Source organism: Heterodontus francisci, chromosome 25 (genome assembly GCF_036365525.1).
Source record: "Heterodontus francisci isolate sHetFra1 chromosome 25, sHetFra1.hap1, whole genome shotgun sequence".
Taxonomy (NCBI): domain Eukaryota; kingdom Metazoa; phylum Chordata; class Chondrichthyes; order Heterodontiformes; family Heterodontidae; genus Heterodontus; species Heterodontus francisci.
Window position 1 is genome coordinate 76,025,077 of NC_090395.1, and position 26,712 is coordinate 76,051,788.

General features: G+C 48.4%; 1 protein-coding gene across 8 annotated transcripts in view; it reads right to left on the reverse strand.

Moving 5' to 3' along the window:
• The window catches only part of foxp4 (forkhead box P4), a 500,447-nt gene that overhangs the window by 16,909 nt on the left and 456,826 nt on the right, over positions 1-26,712 (reverse strand). For all 8 annotated transcript variants that reach the window (XM_068057550.1, XM_068057552.1, XM_068057556.1 and 5 more), the window contains one exon: positions 7,796-7,917. In XM_068057550.1, coding sequence (XP_067913651.1) covers positions 7,796-7,917 — 122 coding nt within the window. The remainder of the gene's footprint in view (positions 1-7,795; positions 7,918-26,712) is intronic.

Consider the following 26,712-nt stretch of genomic DNA (forward strand, 5'->3'; position numbering starts at 1 on the left):
ATTGCCTCTCCCTATCCCTTCGGCCAAAATGTATCACCTCACAACTCTCTGTATTAAATTCCATCTGCCACATGTCTGCCTATTCTGCTAGCCTATGTCCTGTTGTAGTCGATTTGTATCATCTTCACTGTTTGCCACACCTCCAGGTTTGGTATCATGAGCAAATTTTCAAATTTTACTTTGTATTCCAATATCCAAGTCATTCATTTATATCAAAAAAAGCAATGACCCTTGAGGAACACCACTGTATCATGCTCCAGTCTGAAAAGCAACCATTTACCGCGACTCGCTATTTTCTGTCCTTAAGCCAACTTTTTATCCAAACTGACGCTGACCTTCCCATTCCATGAGCCTCAGTTTTGTTGAACAGCCTTTTGTGTGATACTTTGTCAAACACTTTATTAAAATCCACAGAAACAATATCCACTACATTCCCGTCATTAACCTTCTCTGTTATTTCATCAAAAAATCAATTAGTCAAGCATGATCTTGTGATGGAATATAGGTACAATAGGCTTAATTAGGTAGAATGTAGATATAGTTAATATATTATACCTTTTAGAATTAAAGATTGAGTAAACGGTCAGTTTTCAAGACTCACTGACAATCCCCTTTAAGAAGGTAGAGTTAAAAATTTCAGGGAAAATTCATTTCAGTGTTTCTGTTGCCAGGGCCTTGGAGGATAAACACACATTGAAATATCCTGCGTGACATCAGTAAGAGGTACCAATAAACTTAATTGATAGTGTTGGTTGGTGAAGTAGACAGATCTACTCAAAAGGTTGTCACAAGGTACCATAAGAACACAATTGTAGATAATAAAACAATAAATGGAAAAGTACTTACAGGGACAAGAGGTCAAGTAAATACAATTATAAACATTTTGACCAGATAAATGCTCACAACTCCAAGAGCAGGAGAATTCTAGCAAAACATTAAGTGGAGATGTTAGTTAATAATATTCCCATATATGGATTTCGACAGCAGGAAAAACACACACAGAAAGGTAACACCAATCTGTTAAAAGGTCAGATGACACCTTAGAAACAGTATAAACATGAGAGGTTCTGAAGTAAAAATTAGAAGTGTTGTATCCTCATCAATACTTCTCGCCCTATGGCTTACTCAGGGAATTTAAGGTAAAAGTTTACTTTAAATTTTGATGGATATTCTGGATTTTCTGTGATAATTTTGCTGTAACATTAGCAAGGTTAAACTTTTGGATTCTATGTTAGAAATAAGATTATGTGTTACATCTCTTAGTAATATTTGACATTGTGATATACTTATCCAGTTAAAAGTGTATTGCATGTTAAATTCTTTAATAAATATCTAAAAGTTAATAAATCATCTCATGTCGCATTCTGCATACAACTACAAGAACCCCCCCCCCCCCCCCCCACCACCCTGTGTCTCTTTAAGTGGAGAGATATGTATTGAAGAGAGTTTCCCAGACCCTTATATCTGGGATATTTATGATTTAGCCATAATTGTTAAAAAAATAGGCCATCCGAATATGGTAATATTCTCTGTTAGTTTTCTTTCTCTGGGGGAAAACTAGTTCAATTCTTTGGACCCAAATAAGTGTCTGTAAGAATTTGTCTTGTTTGAACTTAATTAAGGGAGATTCATAGGGATGTATGCCTGATTTGGTTTAGTCCCTATAAGGGGTTAAAGTCATAAATCACTTCAATCTGCCTTTTACAAATCCATGCTGGCTCTCCTTAATTAACTCAAACCTCTCCCCAAGTGCCTGTTGATTTTTTCCATGATCATTGTTTTGAAAACCTTACCCATCACTGATGTTAACCTAACTGGCCTGTAGTTGCTAGGAATGTCCTTACACCCTTTCGTGAACAACCACTCTCCAATCCTCTGGTACCTCCCCTGTATCTAGGGAATATTGGAAGATTATGACAAGCCCTTCCACTATCTCTAGCCCCACTTCCTTTAGTAAATTGGGATGCAAGCCATCTGGAACAGGTGACTGATCCACTTTAAGCATAGCCAGCCTTTCCAGTACATACTGCCTATCAATTTTCACTCTATCCATTATCTCTACTATCCCCACTTCTACTGATATTGTGTCAGATTCCTCTTCCTTAGTAAATGCTGACACAAAGTACTCATTAAGTATTCTAGCCTTGCTCTACACCTCTAAGCTTATATCACCCTTTGTCCCTAATAGGCCCCACTCCACCTCTTACTACCCGCTTACTATTTATACACCGGTAGAAGCTTTTTGGGTTCCCTTTTAGGTTAACTGCCATTCTATTCTCATATTCTCTCTTTCCCAGTCTTATTTTCCTCTTTACTTCCTCTCACAATTTATTGTATTTGGCCTGGTTCTCGTTTGAAAAATTCACCTGACATGCATCATCCACCCTCTGTTTTGTTTCATCATATTCCCTCTCCCTTGTCAGCCAAGGACCCCTGGCTTTGTTTCCCTTACGTTAACCCTTGTTGGAATGTACCTAGCCTGTACCTGAAACGTCTCCTCCTTAAAGATCACTCATTTTTCCGTTACAGTTTTTCCTGTCAATCTTTGGTTCCATTTTACCCTGGCCTTCTCATCCCATTGGAGTTAACCCTCTTCCAATTGAGAAGTTCTACTTTAGATTGTTCCTTGCTCTTCTTCATTACTAATCTGAACCTTATGATACGATGATCACTCTTACCCAAGTGCTCCCCCACAGACTTGGCCCACCTCATTCCCCAGTACCAGATCCAGCAATGCATCCTTTCGAGTTGGACTGAGAACATACTGGTCAAGGAAGTTCCTCTGAACACATTTCAGAAAATCCTCCCCCTCCAGTCCCTTGATTCTAACATTGTCCCAATCGATATTTGGGTAATTAAAGTCCCCTAGTAACACCACTCTATAGTTCTGGCACATTTCTGTGATTTCCCTGCAGATTTGTTCCTCTCTCTCTCTCATTATTTGGAGGCCTATAGAACTAGGCCCAGTAGATCTTAAACAAGCAATAAAGAGGGATCACTACCCTATTCCCACACTGGAAGAAATCACACCAGCACTGGCAGGGGCAAAAGTTTTCAGCAAGCTTGATGCTAGAAATGGCTACTGGAATGTGAAGCTAGGTGCACAATCTTCACCGTTGACAAAATTCAACACACCCTTTGGACGGTACAAATTCCTGTGTCTACCTTTTGGCCTCAAAGTGAGCCAGGATGTGTTCCAACAGAAAGTGATGAGACATACAGGAGATGCAAAGGAGCAGTTGGCATAGCTGATGATATCCAGATATATGGTGTAGATGGAAAGGATCATGACAACCATCTACATGAAGCTATGGACAGAACCAGGAAAGCTGGGATAAAGCTAAACGCAGACAAATGCATTGTGAAAGTGACAGAATGCCAGTTCTTCGGAATGATGTACATCCCTGATGGAGTCAAGCTGAGCCCTGAAAGAATCTCAGACATCTCTCGGATAGAAGCCCCAAGAGATAAGAGAGAGTTGAGAAGTTTCCTTGGTTTGATACATGAGCTCCTTTATTCCGTACATGTCGGAACACACAGCAAACCTGCAGGAGCTGATGAAAGAAGATGGACAGTACTGGTGGTCAGAGTCACATGACAGGAGTTTCACCAAACTCAAAAGGGTAGTATGCAAGGAGACAAGCCTGTCATATTACGACAGAAAGAAACCTGTCACTCTGCAAGTAGATGCTTCCACAAAAGGACGGGGAGCAGCCCTGGTACAAGAGGGAAAGCCAATAGCATTTGCATCCAAAGCTCTAACATCAGCTGAGACAAGATATGCCAACATAGAAAGAGAACATCTGGCAGTCGTGTATGGATGTGAGAAGTTCCACACATATCTCTACGGGAGAAAGTTCATAGTGGAGAGTGATCATCGTCCACTGGAGCAGATCTACAAGAAAAATCTACGTAAAGCACCAGCAAGACTGCAGAGGTTACTCTTGAGGCTTCAGAGTTACAATTTCACTCTGAAATATAAGCCAGGAAGAGAAATGGTGCTGGCAGACATTCTATCTCGGTTGTCACCACAGGAGAAACATGAGATGGAAGAGCTAGGTATAAAGATTCATCACTGAGTGAATGTAACACTACCAAAGCTTAATCAAATTAGAGATGAGACCAGCAAAGATGAGGAGCTACAGATGTTATCTCAGCAAGTGATCCAGGAATGGCCTGATAAGATAGAACCATAGAAAAATTACAGCACAGAAGGAGGCCATTCAGCCCATCATGTTCGTGACAGCCAAATAAAAAACTAGCCGCCCAATTAATTCCACCTTATAGCACCTGGTCCATTGCCTTACAGGTTAAAGCACTTCAGGTGCATGTCCAGGTACCTTTCAAAAAAATTGAGAGTTTCTGCCTCCACCACCGATCTGGACAGTGAATTCCAGACACCCACCACTCTCTGGGTGAAAAGGTTTCTCCTCATGTCCCCTCTAATCCTTCTACTAATCACCTTAAATCTGTGCCCTCTGGTAATTGACCTCTCTGCGAGGGGAAACAGGTCCTTCCTGTCTACTCTATCTTTCTTTGGCCTCCTTATCTCGAGAGACAATGGATAAGCGCCTGGAGGTGGTCAGTGGTTTGTGAAGCAGCGCCTGGAGTGGCTATAAAGGCCAATTCTAGAGTGACAGGCTCTATCTAAGCCCCTCATAATTTTATACACCTCTATTAAGTCACCCCTCAGCCTCCTCTGTTCTAAGGAAAACAACCCTAGCCTATCCAATCTTTCCTCATAGCTGCAACTTTCGAGCCCTGGCAACATTCTTGTAAATCTCCTCTGTACTCTCTCCAGAGCAACTATGTCCTTCCTGTAATGTGGTGACCAGAACTGTACACAATACTCCAGCTCTGGCCTAACCAGTGTTTTATACAGTTCCAGCATCACTATTCCGCCCACTCAACCAAACCATTGATATCATTCTGGAGTCTACAGCTATCCTGTTCACTATTAACTAGACGACCAATTTTTATGTCATCATCAAATTTTCCAATCATGCCTCCCACGTTTAAGTCCAAATCATTAATATATACCACAAACAGCAAAGAACCCAACACTGAGCCCTGTGCAATGCCATTGGAAACCGCTTTCCATTCACAAAAACATCCGCCGACTACTACCCTTTGCTTCCTGTCACTGAGCCAATTTTGGATCCAACCTGCCACCTTCCCCTGTATCCCATGGGCTTTCATTTTACTGACCAGTCTGTCATGTGGAACCTTGTCAGATGCCTTACTAAACTCCATGTAGACCACATCCACTGCACTACCCTTATCAATCCTTCTTGTTACTTCCTTAAAGAATTCAATTAAGTTAATAAGACATGACCTTCCCTTTACAAATCCATGCTAACCATCCCTGATTAATCCGTGCCTTTCTAAGTGGCAGTTTATTCTGTCCCTCAGAATTAATTCTAATAATTTACCCACCACCGAGGTCAGACTGACTGGCCTATAATTATTTGGCCTATCCCTCACACCCTTTTTAAACAATGGTATAAGGTACAGCACACACAGTCAGCAATACGGCAGTACTGGTCTATCAGAGATGACATCTCACTAGAAGATGGTGTTCTGCTGGCCGGATCCAGAATAATCATCCCCAAATCAATGCAGGAAGAACTTCTCCAAAAGATACACGAAGGCCACATGGGAATGGAGAACTGTAAGCTCAGAGCCAGATCAGCTGTGTACTGGATAGATGTATACAAAGATATTGAAAATATGGTGTCCACATGCAATGTATGCCAGAAGTACAGAAACACACAGCAGAAAGAGATGATAGCTACTGAAGTACCACCCAGACCATGACAGACTGTAGGAGTAGATTTATTCACACATAATCAAGAATGGTATCTCATCGTCGCAGACTACGACTCAAAATTCCCTTTTATCCGGAAGGTGAAAGACTTGAGAGCCACAATAATAATCTCAGCAGTACGAGTTCTGTTCACTAAGCAAGGGATTCCTGAAAGGTTAATATGTGACAATGGCACCCAATTCACATCCAGAGAATTTAAGGAATTCGCTGACCAGTATGGGTTCAACGCCATCACCTCATCACCACACTACTCAGAGGGACACGGATTTATAGAAAGACACGTCCAGACGGTCAAAAGAACACTTGTGAAATGCCAAGAGACGAAGGAACATCCAAACCTGGCCTTATTGTCACTCCGATCCACACCTCTCAAGGCTGACATTAAATCACCTGCAGAACTGTTGAATGGAAGAAAATATGAAACAACTCTGCCAAGCAAAATACACCCTTCAAGTGACCAGGAGGAAGTGAGACAACAACTCACTGAAGCACAGGTAAGAGGAGAGCAACACTTCAACAAGTATGCTAAATCCCTACTCGAGCTGTTAAAAGAACAAACTGTACACGTACAGGATCCAATCATGAAAACCTGGAGCCCAGCAAAAGTTGTTGGTGAAGCTGAGACTCCAAGGTCATATATCATTGAGACTGAAACCGGTACCAAATGAGAAGGAACAGAATTCATATTTGACCTACACCTGAGCTGGAGCGACAGAAAAGACCATCAACAACACCAGAAACATCACTATCCAGCGAGACAACATAACAACATCACCAGCAAGTGACACAACATCACCTGTACAGCATGCCAACTCACCACTGAGAGCAACAAATGCCAAATGTACAAGATGGAGGTACAACATCTTACCACCCAAGCGATACCATGAATAATATGTTTTAGAAAAAGAATACACACCATAAAAGACTCAAAAAAGGGGTTCAGCTTATTTCCAAAAGTCAGTTGATAATTTTCTTTAGTTATATTGACAGTTATATTGATATAGGGGCATTATGTTTTAAAGAAAGAGGGACGTTACATATTGTTATACTATCTGTAAAGTGCGAGGAACTAATTAGCTAGGAACTAGTTGCTATGTGTAAGTGTTTCAGTGGGGCCACATTCACGACTACACTGGAGAGTCATGGGATATGTAGCACAAAACCAGCTTCCCCAGTCCTACAGCAGGCAGCATGGTGGATGAATGATTGAACAAAGACTTCAACTTTTCCACGTTTAAAGTGTGATTATTTCCAACATCTGGGAACCAGAAAACAACAAGAAGACGTAACACCCACACGGCTATTTATGCTTATAGCTCACCAACCTTATTCACCATACTTTGTGTGTTTACATACATGCATTGTAAACCCGTCTTTGTGATGTTGTCTTTTCATATTTTTTTACACGTACAAATTACATCTGTCTTATTCTCAAATGCAGCTGTAATAGGTTAAAAAATACAGGAAATTATCATCTCTGAAACGGGGGTGGGGGGACACTATTACTCTTTTGCACTCCTCAAAATCTACTGCAAAAATTGCAGGGAAGTGCCACATGTCCGAAATAGAAAAGAAACTAAAATTAAGTCATTATAGGATGAAACAGGACGAGGAGATAAGGGAAATGGCAGTGAGAAGTTGAGTCAAGTTTTGCCACCATTCTGTTCAATCCTATCAGAGAGATCAATTGATTCCAGCTTTGAAAACTGATCATTCCATTTCTCTGTACCAGTGCATAAGATCTGAGTTCGTATCTCGTGTGTCCAGTGTTGCTTTCTAAAAAAAAGGTGTTGAATGGTATTCTGTTCTAACCTGACCTTGATCTGGTCTCCATGGGCAGTTAATGCAGCCAGTCAGCTGCAGGACACCAGTCTGACTGTACACCCTAGCACATGTGACCTCTAACTGAAATGTCAAATGTAAAAGTGCCAGTGAGGAGTATGGGAGAAAGTTTGAACCGAACCTTACCCAGTCATCTTTGGTGGTCTTCGCTTTTGGTATTCGACTTCATCCACCGTCCAAACTGCCCCCTTTACATTCTCCACTCGTACAAAACACTTGTGAAGACTGAGGTTATGACGCACGGCGTTCTGTAACATACAAGAGAGAAGGACAATTGTAGAGGTGAGACACGTGGTGAGAGGCAGGACCATCAGTCGCAGGAAGCAGTGCCACTCCACTGCAATGATTTACTACCAGATCATTCAGCCCACTTGATCCCCTCCTTCCAGAACCCACAGCCCTATTGTCTCCTCATGATAGAATCCAGCTGTTTCTTCAAGGTGTTGGACTAAACTATTCCAACTGTTGATCACATTTCTGTGCAAAGAAATAGGGGGAAATTCAATCTCGTTGCATCATTTTATTGGGGCTCAGAATGGGAATTTTGGCAGTGCAGTACTCCCTCAGCACTGACCCTCTGACAATGCAGCACTCCCTCAATACTGACCCACTGACAGTGCAGTGCTCCCTCAGTACTGACCCTCCGACAGTGCAGCACTCCCTCAGTACGACCCTCCAACAGTGCAGCACTCCCTCAATACTGACCCTCTGACAGTGCAGCACTCCCTCAGTACTGACCCTCTGACAGTGCGGCAATCCCTCAGTATTGACCCTCCAACAGTGCAGCTCTCCCTCAGTTCTAACCCTCTGACAGTGCCGCAATCCCTCAGTACTGACCCTCCGACAGTGCAGCACTCCCTCAGTACTGACCCTCTGACAGTGCAGCACACCCTCAGTACTGACCCTCTGACAGTGCAGCAATCCCTCAGTACTGACCCTCCGACAGTGCAGCACTCCCTCAGTACTGACCCTCTGACAGTGCAGCACACCCTCAGTACTGACCCTCTGACAGTGCAGCAATCCCTCAGTACTGACCCTCCGACAGTGCGGCAATCCCTCAGTGCTGACCCTCTGACAGTGCAGCACTCCCTCAGTACTGCAATGATGTGTCAGCCTGGGTTATGGGCTCAGGTCCTCGGGTGGATTTAAAAGCTGTAACATTCTGATGCAGAGATTAGTTTGAATCACAGAAATTAAGATTTTTACACTGCATTTGGAGGCAATTAGCCTATCGTGCCTGCATCAACTCTGTTGAAAGAGCTATCCACTCTCATTCCCCTCACTCCGTCCCTTGTTCAAACATTTATTTCCTTCCATTTTATTCTGTATTCTGCTGTTTCTGCTGGATATTCCACAACCCTCCATGTGAAAAATATTTCTCTTCTCCTTTCATCCTGCGATCTGAGCCAAGCTGACACAGGCTCCTTGGTATCTACACATTTTATAAAGTTGAGCTGGATGATCAATGAAGGTTCTGAGTGGACGTAACATGAAAAGAGTAGAAGATAAATCAGAATGTAGTTTATTTTTACAATTTAATCCCAGCTTGTTGGTCTTACTGGCACCACCCTAGTTGCCGAGATTTGCCAGTACTCTTCAAAGGGCAGGGAACCACATTGATGTGGGACAGGAGTTACATATAAACTGGAAAGTATGGCAGAGTTCATGCTCCAAAGCAATGTTTGTGAACCAGTTGGGTTTTTATAACAATCTGACTGTTTCATGGTCACTTTTACTGATACCAACATTTTAATTTCTGATTTTTGTTTGAAACAGAATTCAAATCTTCAACTGCCTGATGGGAATTCATATTGTGCTGGATTATTATACCAAGCCTCTAGATTCCTATTCCAACAACATAGAATCATAGAATGGTTATAGCACAGAAGGAGGCCATGTCTGTGCTGGCTGTCTATAAGATCAATTCAGTGAGTCTCACTCACCCGCCTTTTCCCCCAGCCCTGCAAATTTTTTCTCTTCAGATAATTATCCAATTCCCTTTTGAAATCTATGATGGAATCTACCTCCACCACACTCTCAGACAGTGCATTCCAGATCCTAAACACTCACTGAACCTGCCTCCACCACACTCTCAGACAGTGCATTCCAGATCCTAAACACTCACTGAACCTGCCTCCACCACACTCTCAGGCAGTGCATTCCAGATCCTAAACACTCACTGAATCTGCCTCCACCACACTCTCAGACAGTGCATTCCAGATCCTAAACACTCACTGAACCTGCCTCCACCACACTCTCAGACAGTGCATTCCAGATCCTAAACACTCACTGAAACTGCCTCCACCACACTCTCAGACAGTGCATACCAGATCCTAAACACTCACTGAACCTGCCTCCACCACACTCTCAGACAGTGCATTCCAGATCCTAAACATTCACTGAACCTGCCTCCACCACACTCTCAGACAGTGCATTCCAGATCCTAAACACTCACTGAACCTGCCTCTACCACACTCTCAGACAGTGCATTCCAGATCCTAAACACTCACTGAACCTGCCTCCACCACACTCTCAGGCAGTGCTTTCCAGATCCTAAACATTCCTAACATAAACACTACATTAGCAGACAAGTTAGTGTTTAGGTGTGAGAGGTTTTGACTTTGAGAACCTGTAGTTTGTATGAGGGAGGGAGAACTGTCTGACACAAGTGCAGAGGTCCTGGGAAGTTAGAGTAACAGGTATCTATTGTACAGATGTTGCTCTCCTGCATCTGGATCATATCCTACAGATACTCTAGATTCCCATTGTCACTGCTTTGCAGCAAATTCTTCTGGTGTTCTTAGCCCAGTTACACGCACAGTGTGGCTTTGATGTTCTGTGCAGTTTGATCGCTGGTTTTAAGGTGAATCTATTAGACCCAGTAAAGGGGAGGCAGTTGGTCCATCAGGGAACACACACACAGGCAGTTGGTCCATCAGGGAACACATACACAGGCAGATGCATCCCTGCAAATTTTCATTTCAATTTTGAAAGTGTTCTTCAATGCTCCTCAGAAATAATTAACATGCAGAAAATCAGTCACATTTTAAATAAATACTTTAAAAGCTTAGCTGGAGTGTCATCAATAAAAATTAAATACTAGACAATGAAACCATGTTGGGAGGCAGGGCTATTGTGCTACAAATGTCGCTTAAAAAGAGAGGAGAGCCACTGGACGGATGCAATATTTTTCAAAGTCAGTAAAACTGGGGTATTCATTCACACCTAGTTATTCCAGATCATAACACAAATCTTTTTTTAACCCAGGCCCTTCAGCGCTCCCTTTACAATTTCATGTAGATTTCTACACATTTTGGTTTCTGTGTGAGGTAAATTACTTTGCAAAGATTACATTAGATCTCACCAAAAGAGAAAAAATCCAAAGAGAATATTTCCACAGCTCAAAGCTGCAATTGTGTTAAGGCCAGGCACAAGGAAGTAGATTTAATTTATGATACCTTTTACATGAAGCCTTTTGAGAAGACTGACAACAAGTAACGAGGGAACTAAGAAAGAAAATATTGTCGGCACACATTGGTTGCTGGCACTCCTGCCTTTGAATCGGTACACCATGGGTTTGCAAATCCACTCCAGTGTCTTGGGACCACAATCCAGGCTGACACTCCACTGTACTAAGGGAGTGCTGCCCTGTCGGAGGGTCAGTACTGAGGGTGTGCTGCACTGTCGGAGGGTCAGTACTAAGGGAGTGATACACTGTCGGAGGGTCAGTACTGAGGCAGTGCTGCACTGTCAGAGGGTCAGTACTGAGGGAGTGCTGCACTGTCAGAGGGTCAGTACTGAGGGAGTGCTGCCCTGTCGGAGGGTCAGTACTGAGGGAGTGCGACACTGTCGGAGGGTCAGCACTGAGGGAGTGCTACAATGTCGGAGGGTCAGGACTAAGGGAGTGCTATACTGTCGGAGGGTCAGTACTGAGGGAGTTAGAATTAGAACATGACAGCGCAGAACAGGCCCTTCGGCCCTCGATGTTGCGCCAACCTGTGAAACTATCTGGCCTACACTATTCCATTTTCATCCATATGTCTATCCAATTACCACTTAAATGCCCTTAAAGTTGGTGAGTCTACTACTGTTGCAGGCAGGGCGTTCCATGCCCCTACTACTCTCTGAGTAAAGAAACTACCTCTAACATCTGCCCTATATCTATCACCCCTCAACTTAAAGCTATGTCCCTTTAAGTCCCTTTAAGGGAGCGCTGCACTGTCGGAGGGTCAGTATTGAGGGAGTGCTGCACTGTCGGAGAGTCAGTACTGAGGGAGTGCTGCACTGTCGGAGGGTCAGTACTGAGGGAGTGCTGCACTGTCGGAGGGTCAGTACTGAGGGAGTGCTGCACTGTCGGAGGGTCAGAACTGAGGGAGTGCTGCACTGTCGGAGTGTCAGTACTGAGTGAAGGCTTCACTGTCGGAGGGTCAGAACTGAGGGAGTGCTGCACTGTCGGAGGGTCAGTACTGAGGGAGTGCTGCACTGTTGGAGGGTCAGTACTGAGCGAGTGCTACACTGTCGGAGGGTCAGTACTGAGCGAGTGCTACACTGTCGGAGGGTCAGTACTGAGGGAGTGCTGCACTGTTGGAGGGTCAGTACTGAGTGAGCGCTGCACTGTCGGAGGGTCAGTACAGGGAGTGCTGCACTTTCAGAGAGTCAGCACTGAGGGAGTGCTACACTGTCGGAAGGTCAGTACTGAGGGAGTGCTGCACTGTCAGAGGGTCAGTACTGAGGGAGTGCTGCACTGTCAGAGAGTCAGTACTGAGTGAGTGCTACACTGTCGGAAGGTCAGTACTGAGTGAACACTTCACTGTCGGAGGGTCAGAACTGAGGGAGTGCTGCACTGTCGGAGGGTCAGAACTGAGGGAGTGCTCACTGTCGGAGGGTCAGAACTGAGGGAGTGCTCACTGTCGGAGGGTCAGAACTGAGGGAGTGCTGCACTGGCGGAGGGTCAGTACTGAGGAAGTGCTACACTGTCGGAGGGTCAGAACTGAGGGAGTGCTGCACTGTTGAAGGGTCAGTACTGAGCGGGCGCTGCACTGTTGGAGGCTCAGTCGTGAGGGAGTGCTGCACTGTTGGAGGGTCAGTACTGAGGGAGTGCTGCACTGTTGAAGGGTTAGTAGTGAGGGAGCGCTGCACTGTTGGAGGGTCAGTACTGAGAGAGTGCTGTACTGTTGAGGGGTCAGTAGTGAGGGTGCGCTGCACTGTTGGAGGGTCAGTACTGAGGGAGTGCTGCACTGTCAGAGTGCCAGTCCTGAAGGAGCGCTGCACCATCGGAGGGTCAGTATTGAGGGAGCACTGCACTGTTGGAGGGTCAGTACTGTGGGAGTGCTGCACTGTCGGAGGGTCAGTAGTGAGGGAGTGCTGCACTGCCAGAGGGTCAGTAGTGAGCGAGTGCTGCACTCTCGGAAGGTCAGTACTGAGGGAGTGCTGCACTGTTGAAGGGTCAGGGAGCGCTGCATTATCAGAGGGTCAGTACTGAAGGAGTGCTGCACTGATGGAGAGTCAGTACTGAGGGAGTGCTGCACTGTCGGAGGGTCAGTATTGAGGGGGCACTGCACTGTCAGAGGGTCAGAACTGCGGGAGTGCTGCACCGTTGAAGGGTCAGTAGTGAGGGAGTGCTGCACTGTTGAAGGGTCAGTACTGAGGGAGTGCTGCACTGTCGGAGGGTCAGTATTGAGGGAGCACTGCACTGTTGGAGGGTCAGTACTGAGGGAGTGCTGCACTGTTGGAGGGTCAGTACTGAGGGAGCAGTGCACTGTCAGAGGGCCAGTCCTGATGGAATGCTGCACTGTCGGAGGGCCAGTACTGAGGGAGCCCTGCACTGTTGCAGGGTCTGTACTGAGGGAGCACTGCACTGCCAGAGGGCCAGTCCTGAGTCAGTGCTGCACTGTCAGAGGGTCAGTACTGAGGGAGTGCTGCACTGTCAGAGAGTCAGTACTGAGGGAGTGCTGCACTGTTGAAGGTTCAGTACTGAGGGAGTGCTGTACTGTCAGGGGGTCAATACTGAGGGAGCACTGCACTGTCAGAGGGCCAGTCCTGAGGGAGTGCTGCACTGTCGGAGGGTCAGTACTGAGGGAGTGCTGCACTGTCAGAGGGTCAGTACTGAATGAGTGCTGCACTGTCAGAGAGTCAGTACTGAGGTAGCACTGCACTGTCAGAGGGTCAGTAGTGAGGGAGTGCTGCACTGTCGGAGGGTCAGCACTGAGGGAGTGCTGCACTGTCGGAGGGTCAGTACTGAGGGAGTGCTGCACTGTCAGAGGGTCAGTACTGAGGGAATGCTTCACTGTTGAAGGGTCAGTCTTGAGGGAGCACTGCACTGTCAGAGGGCCAGTCCTGAGGGAGTGCTGCACTTTCGGGGAGTCCGTATTGAGGGAGCACTGCACTGTTCGAGGGTCAGTACGGAGGAAGCCCTGCACTGTTGGAGGGTCTGTACTGAGGGAGCACTGCACTGCAAGAGGGCCAGTCCTGAGGGAGTGCGGCACTGTTGAAGGTTCAGTAATGAGGGAGTGCTGTACTGTCAGGGGGTCAGTACTGAGGGAGTGCTGCACTGTTGAAGGTTCAGTAATGAGGGAGTGCTGTACTGTCGGGGGGTCAATACTGAGGGAGTGCTGCACTGTTGAAGGTTCAGTAATGAGGGAGTGCTGTACTGTCGGGGGGTCAATACTGAGGGAGCACTGCACTGTCAGAGGGCCAGTCCTGAGGGAGTGCTGCACTGTCAGAGGGTCAGTACTGAGGGAGTTCTGCACTGTCAGAGGGTCAGTACTGAGTGAATTGCTGCACTGTCAGAGGGCCAGTCCTGAGGGAGTGCTGCACTGTCAGAGAGTCAGTACTGAGGTAGCACTGCACTGTCAGAGGGTCAGCAGTGAGGGAGTGCTGCACTATCAGAGGGTCAGCACTGAGGGAGTGCTGCACTGTCGGAGGGTCAGTACTGAGGAAGTGCTGCATTGTCAGAGGGTCAGTACTGAGGGAGTGCTGCACTGTCGGAGAGTCAGTACTGAGGGAGTACAGCACTGTTGAAGGGTCAGTATTGAGGGAGCACTGCACTGTCGGAGGGTCAGTAGTGTGGGAGTGCTGCACTGTCGGAGGGTCAGTACTGAGGGTGTGCTGCACTGTTGAAAGGTCAGTACTGAGGGAGTGCTGCACTGTTGAAGGGTCAGGGAGCAATGCACTGTCGGAGGGTCAGTAGTGAGGGAGTGCTGCACTGTCGGAAGGTCAGTACTGAGGGAGTGCTGCACTGTCGGAGGGTCAGTACTGAGGGAGTGCTGCACTGTCAGAGGGTCAGTACTGAGGGAATGCTTCACTGTTGAAGGGTCAGTCTTGAGGGAGCACTGCACTGTCAGAGGGCCAGTCCTGAGGGAGTGCTGCACTTTCGGGGAGTCCGTATTGAGGGAGCACTGCACTGTTCGAGGGTCAGTACGGAGGAAGCCCTGCACTGTTGGAGGGTCTGTACTGAGGGAGCACTGCACTGCAAGAGGGCCAGTCCTGAGGGAGTGCGGCACTGTTGAAGGTTCAGTAATGAGGGAGTGCTGTACTGTCAGGGGGTCAGTACTGAGGGAGTGCTGCACTGTTGAAGGTTCAGTAATGAGGGAGTGCTGTACTGTCGGGGGGTCAATACTGAGGGAGTGCTGCACTGTTGAAGGTTCAGTAATGAGGGAGTGCTGTACTGTCGGGGGGTCAATACTGAGGGAGCACTGCACTGTCAGAGGGCCAGTCCTGAGGGAGTGCTGCACTGTCAGAGGGTCAGTACTGAGGGAGTTCTGCACTGTCAGAGGGTCAGTACTGAGTGAATTGCTGCACTGTCAGAGGGCCAGTCCTGAGGGAGTGCTGCACTGTCAGAGAGTCAGTACTGAGGTAGCACTGCACTGTCAGAGGGTCAGCAGTGAGGGAGTGCTGCACTATCAGAGGGTCAGCACTGAGGGAGTGCTGCACTGTCGGAGGGTCAGTACTGAGGAAGTGCTGCATTGTCAGAGGGTCAGTACTGAGGGAGTGCTGCACTGTCGGAGAGTCAGTACTGAGGGAGTACAGCACTGTTGAAGGGTCAGTATTGAGGGAGCACTGCACTGTCGGAGGGTCAGTAGTGTGGGAGTGCTGCACTGTCGGAGGGTCAGTACTGAGGGTGTGCTGCACTGTTGAAAGGTCAGTACTGAGGGAGTGCTGCACTGTTGAAGGGTCAGGGAGCAATGCACTGTCGGAGGGTCAGTAGTGAGGGAGTGCTGCACTGTCGGAAGGTCAGTACTGAGGGAGTGCTGCACTGTCAGAGGGTCAGTACTGAGGGAATGCTTCACTGTTGAAGGGTCAGTCTTGAGGGAGCACTGCACTGTCAGAGGGCCAGTCCTGAGGGAGTGCTGCACTGTCGGGGAGTCCGTATTGAGGGAGCACTGCACTGTTCGAGGGTCAGTACGGAGGAAGCCCTGCACTGTTGGAGGGTCTGTACTGAGGGAGCACTGCACTGCCAGAGGGCCAGTCCTGAGGGAGTGCGGCACTGTTGAAGGTTCAGTAATGAGGGAGTGCTGTACTGTCGGGGGGTCAGTACTGAGGGAGTGCTGCACTGTTGAAGGTTCAGTAATGAGGGAGTGCTGTACTGTCGGGGGGTCAATACTGAGGGAGTGCTGCACTGTTGAAGGTTCAGTAATGAGGGAGTGCTGTACTGTCAGGGGGTCAATACTGAGGGAGCACTGCACTGTCAGAGGGCCAGTCCTGAGGGAGTGCTGCACTGTCAGAGGGTCAGTACTGAGGGAGTTCTGCACTGTCAGAGGGTCAGTACTGAGTGAATTGCTGCACTGTCAGAGGGCCAGTCCTGAGGGAGTGCTGCACTGTCAGAGAGTCAGTACTGAGGTAGCACTGCACTGTCAGAGGGTCAGCAGTGAGGGAGTGCTGCACTATCAGAGGGTCAGCACTGAGGGAGTGCTGCACTGTCGGAGGGTCAGTACTGAGGAAGTGCTGCATTGTCAGAGGGTCAGTACTGAGGGAGTGCTGCACTGTCGGAGAGTCAGTACTGAGGGAGTACAGCACTGTTGAAGGGTCAGTATTGAGGGAGCACTGCACTGTCGGAGGGTCAGTAGTGTGGGAGTGCTGCACTGTCGGAGGGTCAGTACTGAGGGTGTGCTGCACTGTTGAAAGGTCAGTACTGAGGGAGTGCTGCACTGTTGAAGGGTCAGGGAGCAATGCACTGTCGGAGGGTCAGTAGTGAGGGAGTGCTGCACTGTTGAAAGGTCAGTACTGAGGGAGTGCTGCACTGTTGAAGGGTCAGGGAGCAATGCACTGTCGGAGGGTCAGTTCTGAGGGAGTGCTGCACTGACCGGAGGGTTAGTAGTGAGGGAGTGCTGCACTGTCGGAGAGTTAGTACTGAGGGAATGCTGCACTGTCGGAGGGTCAGTATTGAGGGAACACTGCACTGTCAGAAGGTCAGTACTGAGGAAGTGCTGCACTGTCGGAGGATCAGTACTGAGGGAGCACTGCACTGTCAGAGGGTCAGTACTGCGGGAGTGCTGCACTGTCGGAGAGTTAGTACTGAGGGAGTGCTGCACTGTTGAAGGGTCAGTAGTGAGGGAGTGCGGCATGTTGAAGGGTCAGTACTGAGGGAGTGCTGCACTGTCCGAGGGTCAGTACTGAGGTAGCACTGAACTGTGGAGGGTCAGTACTGAGGAAGCACTGCACTGTTGGAGGGTCAGTACTGAGGGAGCGCTGCACTGTTGGAGGGTCAGTACTGAGGGAGCACTGCACTGTCAGAGGACCAGTCCTGAGGGAGTGCTGCACTGTCGGAGGGTCAGTATTGAGGGAGCACTGCACTGTTCGACGGTCAGTACTGAGGGAGCACTGCACTGTCAGCGGGCCAGTCCTGAGTCAGTGCTGCACTGTTGAAGGGTCAGTACTGAGGGAGTGCTGCACTGTCGGAGGGTCAGTACTGAGTGAGTGCTGCACTGTTGGACGGTCAGTATTGAGGGAGCACTGCACTGTTGGAGGGTCAGTATTGAGGGAGTGCTGCACTGTCGGAGGATCTGTACTGAGGGAGCACTGCACTGTTGGAGGGTCAGTACAGAGGGAGTGCTGCACTGTTGGAGGGTCAGTATTGAGGGAGCACTGCACTGTTGGAGGGCCAGTCCTGAGGGAGTGCTGCACTGTCAGAGGGTCAGTGCAGAGGGAGTGCTGCACTGTTGGAGGGTCAGTATTGAGGGAGCACTGCACTGTCGGAGGGTCAGTACTGAGGGAGTGCTGTACTGTTGGAGGGTCAGTATTGAGGGAGCACTGCACTGTTGGAGAGTCAGTATTGAGGGAGCACTGCACTGTCAGAGGGTTAGTACTGAGGGAGTGCTGCACTGTCGGAGGGTCAGTACTGAGGGAGTGCTGCGCTGTCGGAGGGTCAGTATTGAGGGAGCACTGCACTGTCAGAGGGCCAGTCCTGAGGGAGTGCTGCGCTGTCGGAGGGTCAGTATTGAGGGAGCACTGCACTGTCAGAGGGCCAGTCCTGAGGGAGTGCTGCACTGTCGGAGGGTCAGTCCTGAGGGAGTGCTGCACTGTCGGAGGGTCAGTTCTGAGGGAGTGCTGCACTGTCGGAGGTTCAGTACTGAGGGAGTGCTGCGCTGTCGGAGGGTCAGTCCTGAGGGAGTGCTGCACTGTCGGAGGGTCAGTACTGAGGGCGTGCTGCACTGTCGGAGGGTCAGTATTGAGGGAGCACTGCACTGTCAGAGGGCCAGTCCTGAGGGAGCGCTGCACTGTCGGAGGGTCAGTACTGAGGGAGTGCTGCGCTGTCGGAGGGTCAGTCCTGAGGGAGTGCTGCACTGTCGGAGGGTCAGTTCTGAGGGAGTGCTGCACTGTCGGAGGGTCAGTACTGAGGGAGTGCTGCGCTGTCGGAGGGTCAGTCCTGAGGGAGTGCTGCACTGTCGGAAGGTCAGTACTGAGGGCGTGCTGCACTGTTGAAGGGTCAGTAATGAGGGAGTGCTGCACTGTCAGGGGTCAGTACTGACGGAGCACTGCACTGTCAGAGGGCCAGTCCTGAGGGAGCACTGCACTGTTGGAGGGTCAGTACAGAGGGAGTGCTGCACTGTTGGAGGGTCAGTATTGAGGGAGCACTGCACTGTCGGAGGGTCAGTACTGAGGGAGTGCTGTACTGTTGGAGGGTCAGTATTGAGGGAGCACTGCACTGTTGGAGAGTCAGTATTGAGGGAGCACTGCACTGTCAGAGGGTTAGTACTGAGGGAGTGCTGCACTGTCGGAGGGTCAGTACTGAGGGAGTGCTGCGCTGTCGGAGGGTCAGTATTGAGGGAGCACTGCACTGTCAGAGGGCCAGTCCTGAGGGAGTGCTGCGCTGTCGGAGGGTCAGTATTGAGGGAGCACTGCACTGTCAGAGGGCCAGTCCTGAGGGAGTGCTGCACTGTCGGAGGGTCAGTACTGAGGGAGTGCTGCGCTGTCGGAGGGTCAGTCCTGAGGGAGTGCTGCACTGTCGGAGGGTCAGTTCTGAGGGAGTGCTGCACTGTCGGAGGTTCAGTACTGAGGGAGTGCTGCGCTGTCGGAGGGTCAGTCCTGAGGGAGTGCTGCACTGTCGGAGGGTCAGTACTGAGGGCGTGCTGCACTGTCGGAGGGTCAGTATTGAGGGAGCACTGCACTGTCAGAGGGCCAGTCCTGAGGGAGTGCTGCACTGTCGGAGGGTCAGTACTGAGGGAGTGCTGCGCTGTCGGAGGGTCAGTCCTGAGGGAGTGCTGCACTGTCGGAGGGTCAGTTCTGAGGGAGTGCTGCACTGTCGGAGGGTCAGTACTGAGGGAGTGCTGCGCTGTCGGAGGGTCAGTCCTGAGGGAGTGCTGCACTGTCGGAAGGTCAGTACTGAGGGCGTGCTGCACTGTTGAAGGGTCAGTAATGAGGGAGTGCTGCACTGTCAGGGGTCAGTACTGACGGAGCACTGCACTGTCAGAGGGCCAGTCCTGAGGGAGTGCTGCACTGTCGGAGGGTCAGTACTGAGGGAATGCTGCACTGTCGGAGGGTCAGTACTGAGTGAGTGCTGCACTGTTGGACGGTCAGTATTGAGGGAGCACTGCACTGTTGGAGGGTCAGTATTGAGGGAGCACTGCGCTGTCGGAGGGTCAGTACTGAGGGAGTGCTGCGCTGTCAGAGGGTCAGTCCTGAGGGAGTGCTGCTCTGTCGGAGGGTCAGTCCTGAGGGAGTGCTGCGCTGTCGAAGGGTCAGTACTGAGGGAGTGCCGCACTGTCGGAGGGTCAGTACTGAGGGAGTGCTGCACTGTCGGAGGGTCAGTACTGAGGAAGTGCCGCACTGTCGGAGGGTCAGTACTGAGGGAGTGCCGCACTGTCGGAGGGTCAGTACTGAGGGAGTGCCGCACTGTCGGAGGGTCAGTCCTGAGGGAGTGCTGCACTGTCAGTGTGTCAGTATTGAGGGGGCATGGAACCGTTGAAGGGGCCATGTTTCAAATGAAACTTAAACTGAATCTCCGTCTGCTTATTCTAGTAGTTCACTTTAAAAGGAGGAATGATGAACATTCCTCTGTTCGCCTGCACCATCAAACATAGAGTAACTGTCATTCATCTCAGTTGCCACTTGTGGGAACTTGCTGTGTGTAAAAGGGCAGCCAGCAACAGTCACTGCAATCCAAATTTCCTGAAAGCCACAACAAGGTATGTCCCCTTTCCATTCACACCCTCTCCCTCCCATTGATTTTTTTATTGGACTGTGTCGTTCCCTCAAAATAAAACTAAAAACTCCTCTTGATTGGTGAAAACAAAACAATTATCTCATCCTGAGAATTCTTGATCAACTCAAAGAAATTGAGCTAAAACTTCCTCTTAAAGAAGCATGGTCACCACAAAGAAATATTTGGCAACCATTTATCCCTCTTCTGCCCCTTTTGATGAGACTTGGAGACAGGGAACAATGGGCCATTTCTCATACAATGATGGCACTGGATGTGTTTCGATTTAATTTCACCACAGGAGGCGTTTATAAAAAATGAACAGGATTGTCAAACATTTCCTCATCAGGAAGTGGACCCTCAGTTTAGAGACGTAGACACACACTCACACACACACAGACACAGACACAGACACACACACACACACACTCACACACACACACAGACACACACAGACACAGACACACACACACAGACACACACACAGACACACACACACTCACACACACACACAGACACACACAGACACAGACACACACACACAGACACACACACACACACACAGACACACACACCCAGACATACACACACAGACACACACAGACACACACACGGACACACACACAGACACACACACACACAGACACACACACAGACACACATACACAGACACACACACACACAGACACACACAGACACACATACACAGACACACACACACACACAGAAACACACACAGACACACACACAGACACACACACACAGACACACAGACACACACACAGACACACATACACAGACACACACACACACACACAGAAACACACAGACACACACACACACAGAAACACACACAGACACACACACAGACACACACACAGACACACACACACAGACACACACAGACAGACACACACAGACAGACACACACAGACACAGACACACACTCACAAACAGACACAGACACACACACTCACACAGACACAGACACACTCACAGACACACACAGACACACTCACAAACACAGACAGACAGACACACACAGACACACACACAGACACACACTCACACACACTCACAAACACACAGACAGACACATACACACACTCACACACACAGACACAGACACACACACACAGACACAGACACACACCCACAGTCACACACACACCCACAGTCACACACACACCCACAGACTCGCGGACACATACACTGAGACACAGACAAGCAGACACAGACACACAGGGACAGACATGCAGACACAGACACATACACACTAACACACCCACACACACACAAACTCACACAGCTACACACACAGGATCACAGAATTGTTACAGCACAGAAGGAGGCCATTTGGCCCATCATCTTTGCACTGGCTGTCTGAAAGAGCAAGAACACACACACACTCACACAGACACGGACACACTCACACACGGACATACACACACATGGACACATACACATGGACACACACACAGACACACTCATACAGACAAAGTCACAGTCACAGACACACACAGAGGCAGGTGAACTGAGACACAGATATACATAACCAAACACACAAACCCACACATTAACAGAGATACACGTGCACGCACATACAGACACATACACAGACAGACACATACACAGACAGACACATGTAAGCACAGACAGACACACACAGTGACATACAAAGACTTCAAAGTGCTCGACAGCCAATTAAGTACTTTTGAAATGTAGTCACTGTTGTAATGTAGGAAACATGGCGTCAATTTGCGCACAGCAAGCTCCCACAAACAGCAATGTGATAATGGCCTGAAGATCTGTTTCTGTGATGCTGGTTGAGGAATAAATACTGGACAGGACACTGGGGAGAACTCCCCTGTTCTTCTTCAAAATAGTGCCATAGAATCTGATATGTCCACGAGACGTCAGACGGTGCCTCGGTTTAACGTCTCATCCAAAAGACGGCACCTCTGATAGTGCAGCACTCCATCAGTACTGCACTGAGAGTGTTTTTAAAAAAAATTTGTTCATGGGATGTGGGCGACGCTGGCTAGGCCAGCATTTATTGCCCATCCCTAATTGCCCTTGAGAAGGTGGTGGTGAGCTGTCTTCTTGAACCACTGCAGTCCATGTGGGGTAGGTACACCCACAGTGCGAGTTCAAAGCCAACATGTACCCATTAAGGAGAAGGGTAGGACCAACAAGTCCAGGGAACCCTGGATGTCAAGGGATATAGAGGATTGAATAAGGAAAAAAAAAAGAGGCTTATGGCAGATTCAGAGCGCTGAAAACAGCAGAGGCACTAGAGGAGTATAAAAAGTATAGGGGGTACTTAAAAAAGTAATTAGGAGAGCGAAGAGGGGACATGAAAAAACACTGGCGGGCAAGATAAAGGAACATCCCAAGAGGTTTTATAAGTATATTAAGGGCAAGAGGATAATCAAGGAAACAGTAGGGCCCATTAGGGACCAAAGTGGCAATGTGTGTGTGGAGCCGGAGAACATAGGTGAGGTTTTAAATGATTACTTTTCATATATGTTCACTATGGAGAAGGACGATGGAGGTGTAGAGATCAGGGAGGGGGATTGTGATATACCTGAACATATTAGCATTGAAAGGAAAGAAGTATTATCTGTTTCAGTGGGCTTAAAAGTGGATAAATCCCAAGGCTCAGATGAGATGTATCCCAGGCTGTTATGTGAGGCAAGGGAGGAGTTACCAGGGTCTCTGAGACAAATTTTTAAATCCTTTCTGGCCACTGGAGAGGTACCAGAGGACTGGAGGACAGTGAATGTGGTACCTTTATTCAAGAAGGATAGCAGGGATAAACCAGGCAATTATAGGCCGGTGAGTCTAACATCAGTGGTTGGGAAACTATTGGAAAAAATTCTGAGGGACAGGATTAATTTCCACTTGGAGAGGCAGGGATTAATCAGGGATAGTCAGCATGGCTTTGTCAAGGGGAGATCGTGTCTAACTAACTTGATTGAATTTCTCGAGGCGGTGATGAAATGTGTAGATGAGGGTAAAGCAGTTGACATAGTCTACATGGACTTCAGTAAGGCTTTTGATAAGGTCCCGCATGGGAGATTGGTTAAGAAGGTAAGAGCCCATGGGATCCAGGGCAATTTGGCAAATTCGATCCACAATTGGTTTAGTGGCAGGAGGCAGAGGGTGATGGTCAAGGGTTGTTTTTGCGAGTGGAAGCCTGTGACCAGTGGTGTACCACAGGGATCGGTGCTGGGACCCTTGCTGTTTGTAGTGTACATTAATGATTTAGATGTGAATATAGGAGGTATGATCAGTAAATTCGCAGATGACATGAAAATTGGTGGTGTTGTAAATAGTGAGGAGGAAAGCCTTCGATTACAGAACGATATAGATGGGCTGGTAAGATGGGCGGAGCTGTGGCAAATGGAATTTAATCCTGAGAAGTGTGCAGTGATGCATTTTGGGAGGACTATCAAGGCAAGGGAATATATAATGGATGGTAGGACCCTAGGAAGTACAGAGGGTCAGAGGGACCTTGGTGTACTTGTCCATAGATCACTGAAGGTTGCAGTACAAGTAGATAAGGTGGTTAGGAAGGCATATGGGATACTTGCCTTTATTAGCTGAGGCATAGAATATAAGAGCAGGGAGGTTAGGATGGAGTTGTATAAAATGCTAGTTAGGCCACAGCTGGAGTCCTGTGTACAGTTCTGGTCACCACACTATAGGAAGGATGTGATTGCACTGGAGAGGGTGCAGAGGAGATTCACCAGGATGTTGCCTGGGCTGGAGCATTTCAGCTATGAGGAGAGACTGGAAAGGCTAGGGTTGTTTTCCTTAGAGCAGACAAGGCTGAGGGGGGACCAGATTGAGGTATACAAAATTATGAGGTGCATTGATAGGTTTGATAGGAAGAAGCATTTTCCCTTAGCGGAGTCGGTCAATAACCAGGGGGCATAGATTTAAGGTAAGGGGCAGGAGGTTTAGAGGGGATTTGAGGAAAAATGCTTTCACCCAGAGGGTGGTTGGAGTCTGGAACACACTGCCTGAAGGGGTGGTAGAGGCAGGAACCCACAAAACATTTAAGAAGTATTTAGATGAGCACTTGAAATGCCATAACATACAAGGCTATGGGCCAAGTGCTGGAAAATGGGATTATAATAGTTAGGTGCTTGATGGCTGGCACAGACATGATGGGTTGAAGGGCCTGTTTCTGTGCTGTATAACTCTCCATTTGGGGTAGGTACACCCACAGTGCTGTTAGGGAGGGAGTTCCAGGATTTTGACCCAGCGACAGCGAAGGAACGGCGATATAGTTCCAAGTCAGGATGGTGTGTGACTTGGAGGGGAACTTGCAGGTGGTGGTGTTCCCATGCATCTGTTGCTCTTGTCCTTCTAGGTGGTAGATGTCATGGGTTTGGAAGGTGCTGTTGAAGGAGCCTTGGTGCATTACTGCAGTGCATCTTGTAGATGGTACACATTCTGCCACTGTGTGTCAGTGGTGGAAGGAGTGAATGTTTGTAGATGGGGTGCCAATCAAGCGGGCTACTTTGTCCTGGATGGTGTTGAGCTTCTTGAGTGTTGTTGGAGTTGCACCCATCCAGGCAAGTGGAGAGTATTCCATCACATTCCTGACGTGCCTTATAAATGGTGGACAGGCTTTGGGGAGTCAGGAGGTGAGTTACTCGCCACAGGATTCCGAGACTCTGACCTGCTTTTGTAGCCACGGGTATTTATATGGCTACTCCAGTTCAGTTTCTAGTCAATGGTAGCTCGTAGGATGTTGATAGTGGGGGATTCAGCGATTGTAATGTCATTGAATGTCAAGGGGAGATGGTTAGATTCTCTCTTGTTGGAGATGGTCATTGCCTGGCACTTGTGTGACACGAATGTTACTTGCCACTTATCAGCCCAAGCCTGGATATTATCCTGGTCTTGTTGCATTTCTACAGGAACTGCTTCAGTATCTGAGGAGTTGCGAATGGTGCTGAACATTGTGCAATCATCAGTGAACATCCCCACTTCTGGCCTTATGATTGAAGGAAGGTCATTGATGAAGCAGCTGAAGATGGCTGGGCCTAGGACACTACCCTGAGGAGCTCCTGCAGTGATGTCCTGGAGCTGAAATGATTGATCTCCAACAATCACAACCATCTTCCTTTGCGCTCGGTACAACTCCAGCCAGCGGAGAGTTATTCCCGATTCCTGTTGACTCCAGTTTTGCTAGGGCTCCTTGATGCCATACTCGGTCAAATGCTGCCTTGACGTCAAGGGCATTCACTCTCACCTCACATCTTGTGTTCACCTCTTATGTCCATGTTTGAACCAAGGCTGTAATGAGGTCAGGAGCTGAGTGGCCCTGGCGGAACCCAAACTGAGCGTCACTGAGCAGGTTAATGCTAAGCAAGTGCCGCTTGACAGCATTGTCAATGAGACCTTCCATCACTTTACTGATGATCGAGAGTGGACTGATGGGGCGGTAATTGGCCGGGTTGAACTTTACCTGCTTTTGGTGTACAAGACATACCTGGGCAATTTTCCACATTGCTCAGTAGATTCCAGTGTTGTAGCTATACTGGAACAGCTTGGCTAGGGGTGTGGCAAGTTCTGGAGCACAAGTCTTCAGTACTATTGCCGGAATGATGTCAGGACCCATAGCCTTTGCAGTATCCAGTGCCTTCAGTCGTTTCTTGATATCACGTGGAGTGAATCGAATTGGCTGAAGTCTGGCATCTGTGATGCTGGGGACTTCAGGAGGAGGCCAAGATGGATCATCAACTCGGCACTTCTGGCTGAAGATTGTTGCAAAGCCTTATCTTTCGCACTGATGTGCTGGGCTCCCCCATCATTGAGGATGGGGATATTTATGGGGCCCCCTCCTCCAGTTAGTTGTGTAATTGTCCACCACCATTCATGACTGGATGTGGCAGGACTGCAGCGCTTAGATCTGATCCATTGGTTATGGGATCGCTTAGCTCTGTCGATCGTATGCTGCTTCTGCTATTTGGCATGCAAGTAGTCCTGTGTTGTAGCTTCACCAGGTTGACACCTCATTTTGACCTACCTTCTAACTCAGAGCTGGGAGAGCCACCACTGAGCGAAAGTTAACACTATACAGAAGTGACTTTAACATGGAAAATATCTGCAGCCATTTCACAGATACAAATGAAAAACAGATTAAAAGGAACAAACAATGAGCCCTGGTTTGGGCAGGTAATCCTGGAATTGGTTTTGATAAGTGTTTAAAGGTGGCGAGGGGAGGAGGGAGACTCTGTCACCAATCTCACTTTGAACATTGCTGAGGTTTGAGGAGCCTTGGATAGTCAAAGCTGGGATCCATTGTCATTCAGCATCAGCCACTGCTCCAGCAACATTATCTCCCAGAAGGGGTGGAGCAGCCCTGTTCATGGGGCTGTTTCTGCAG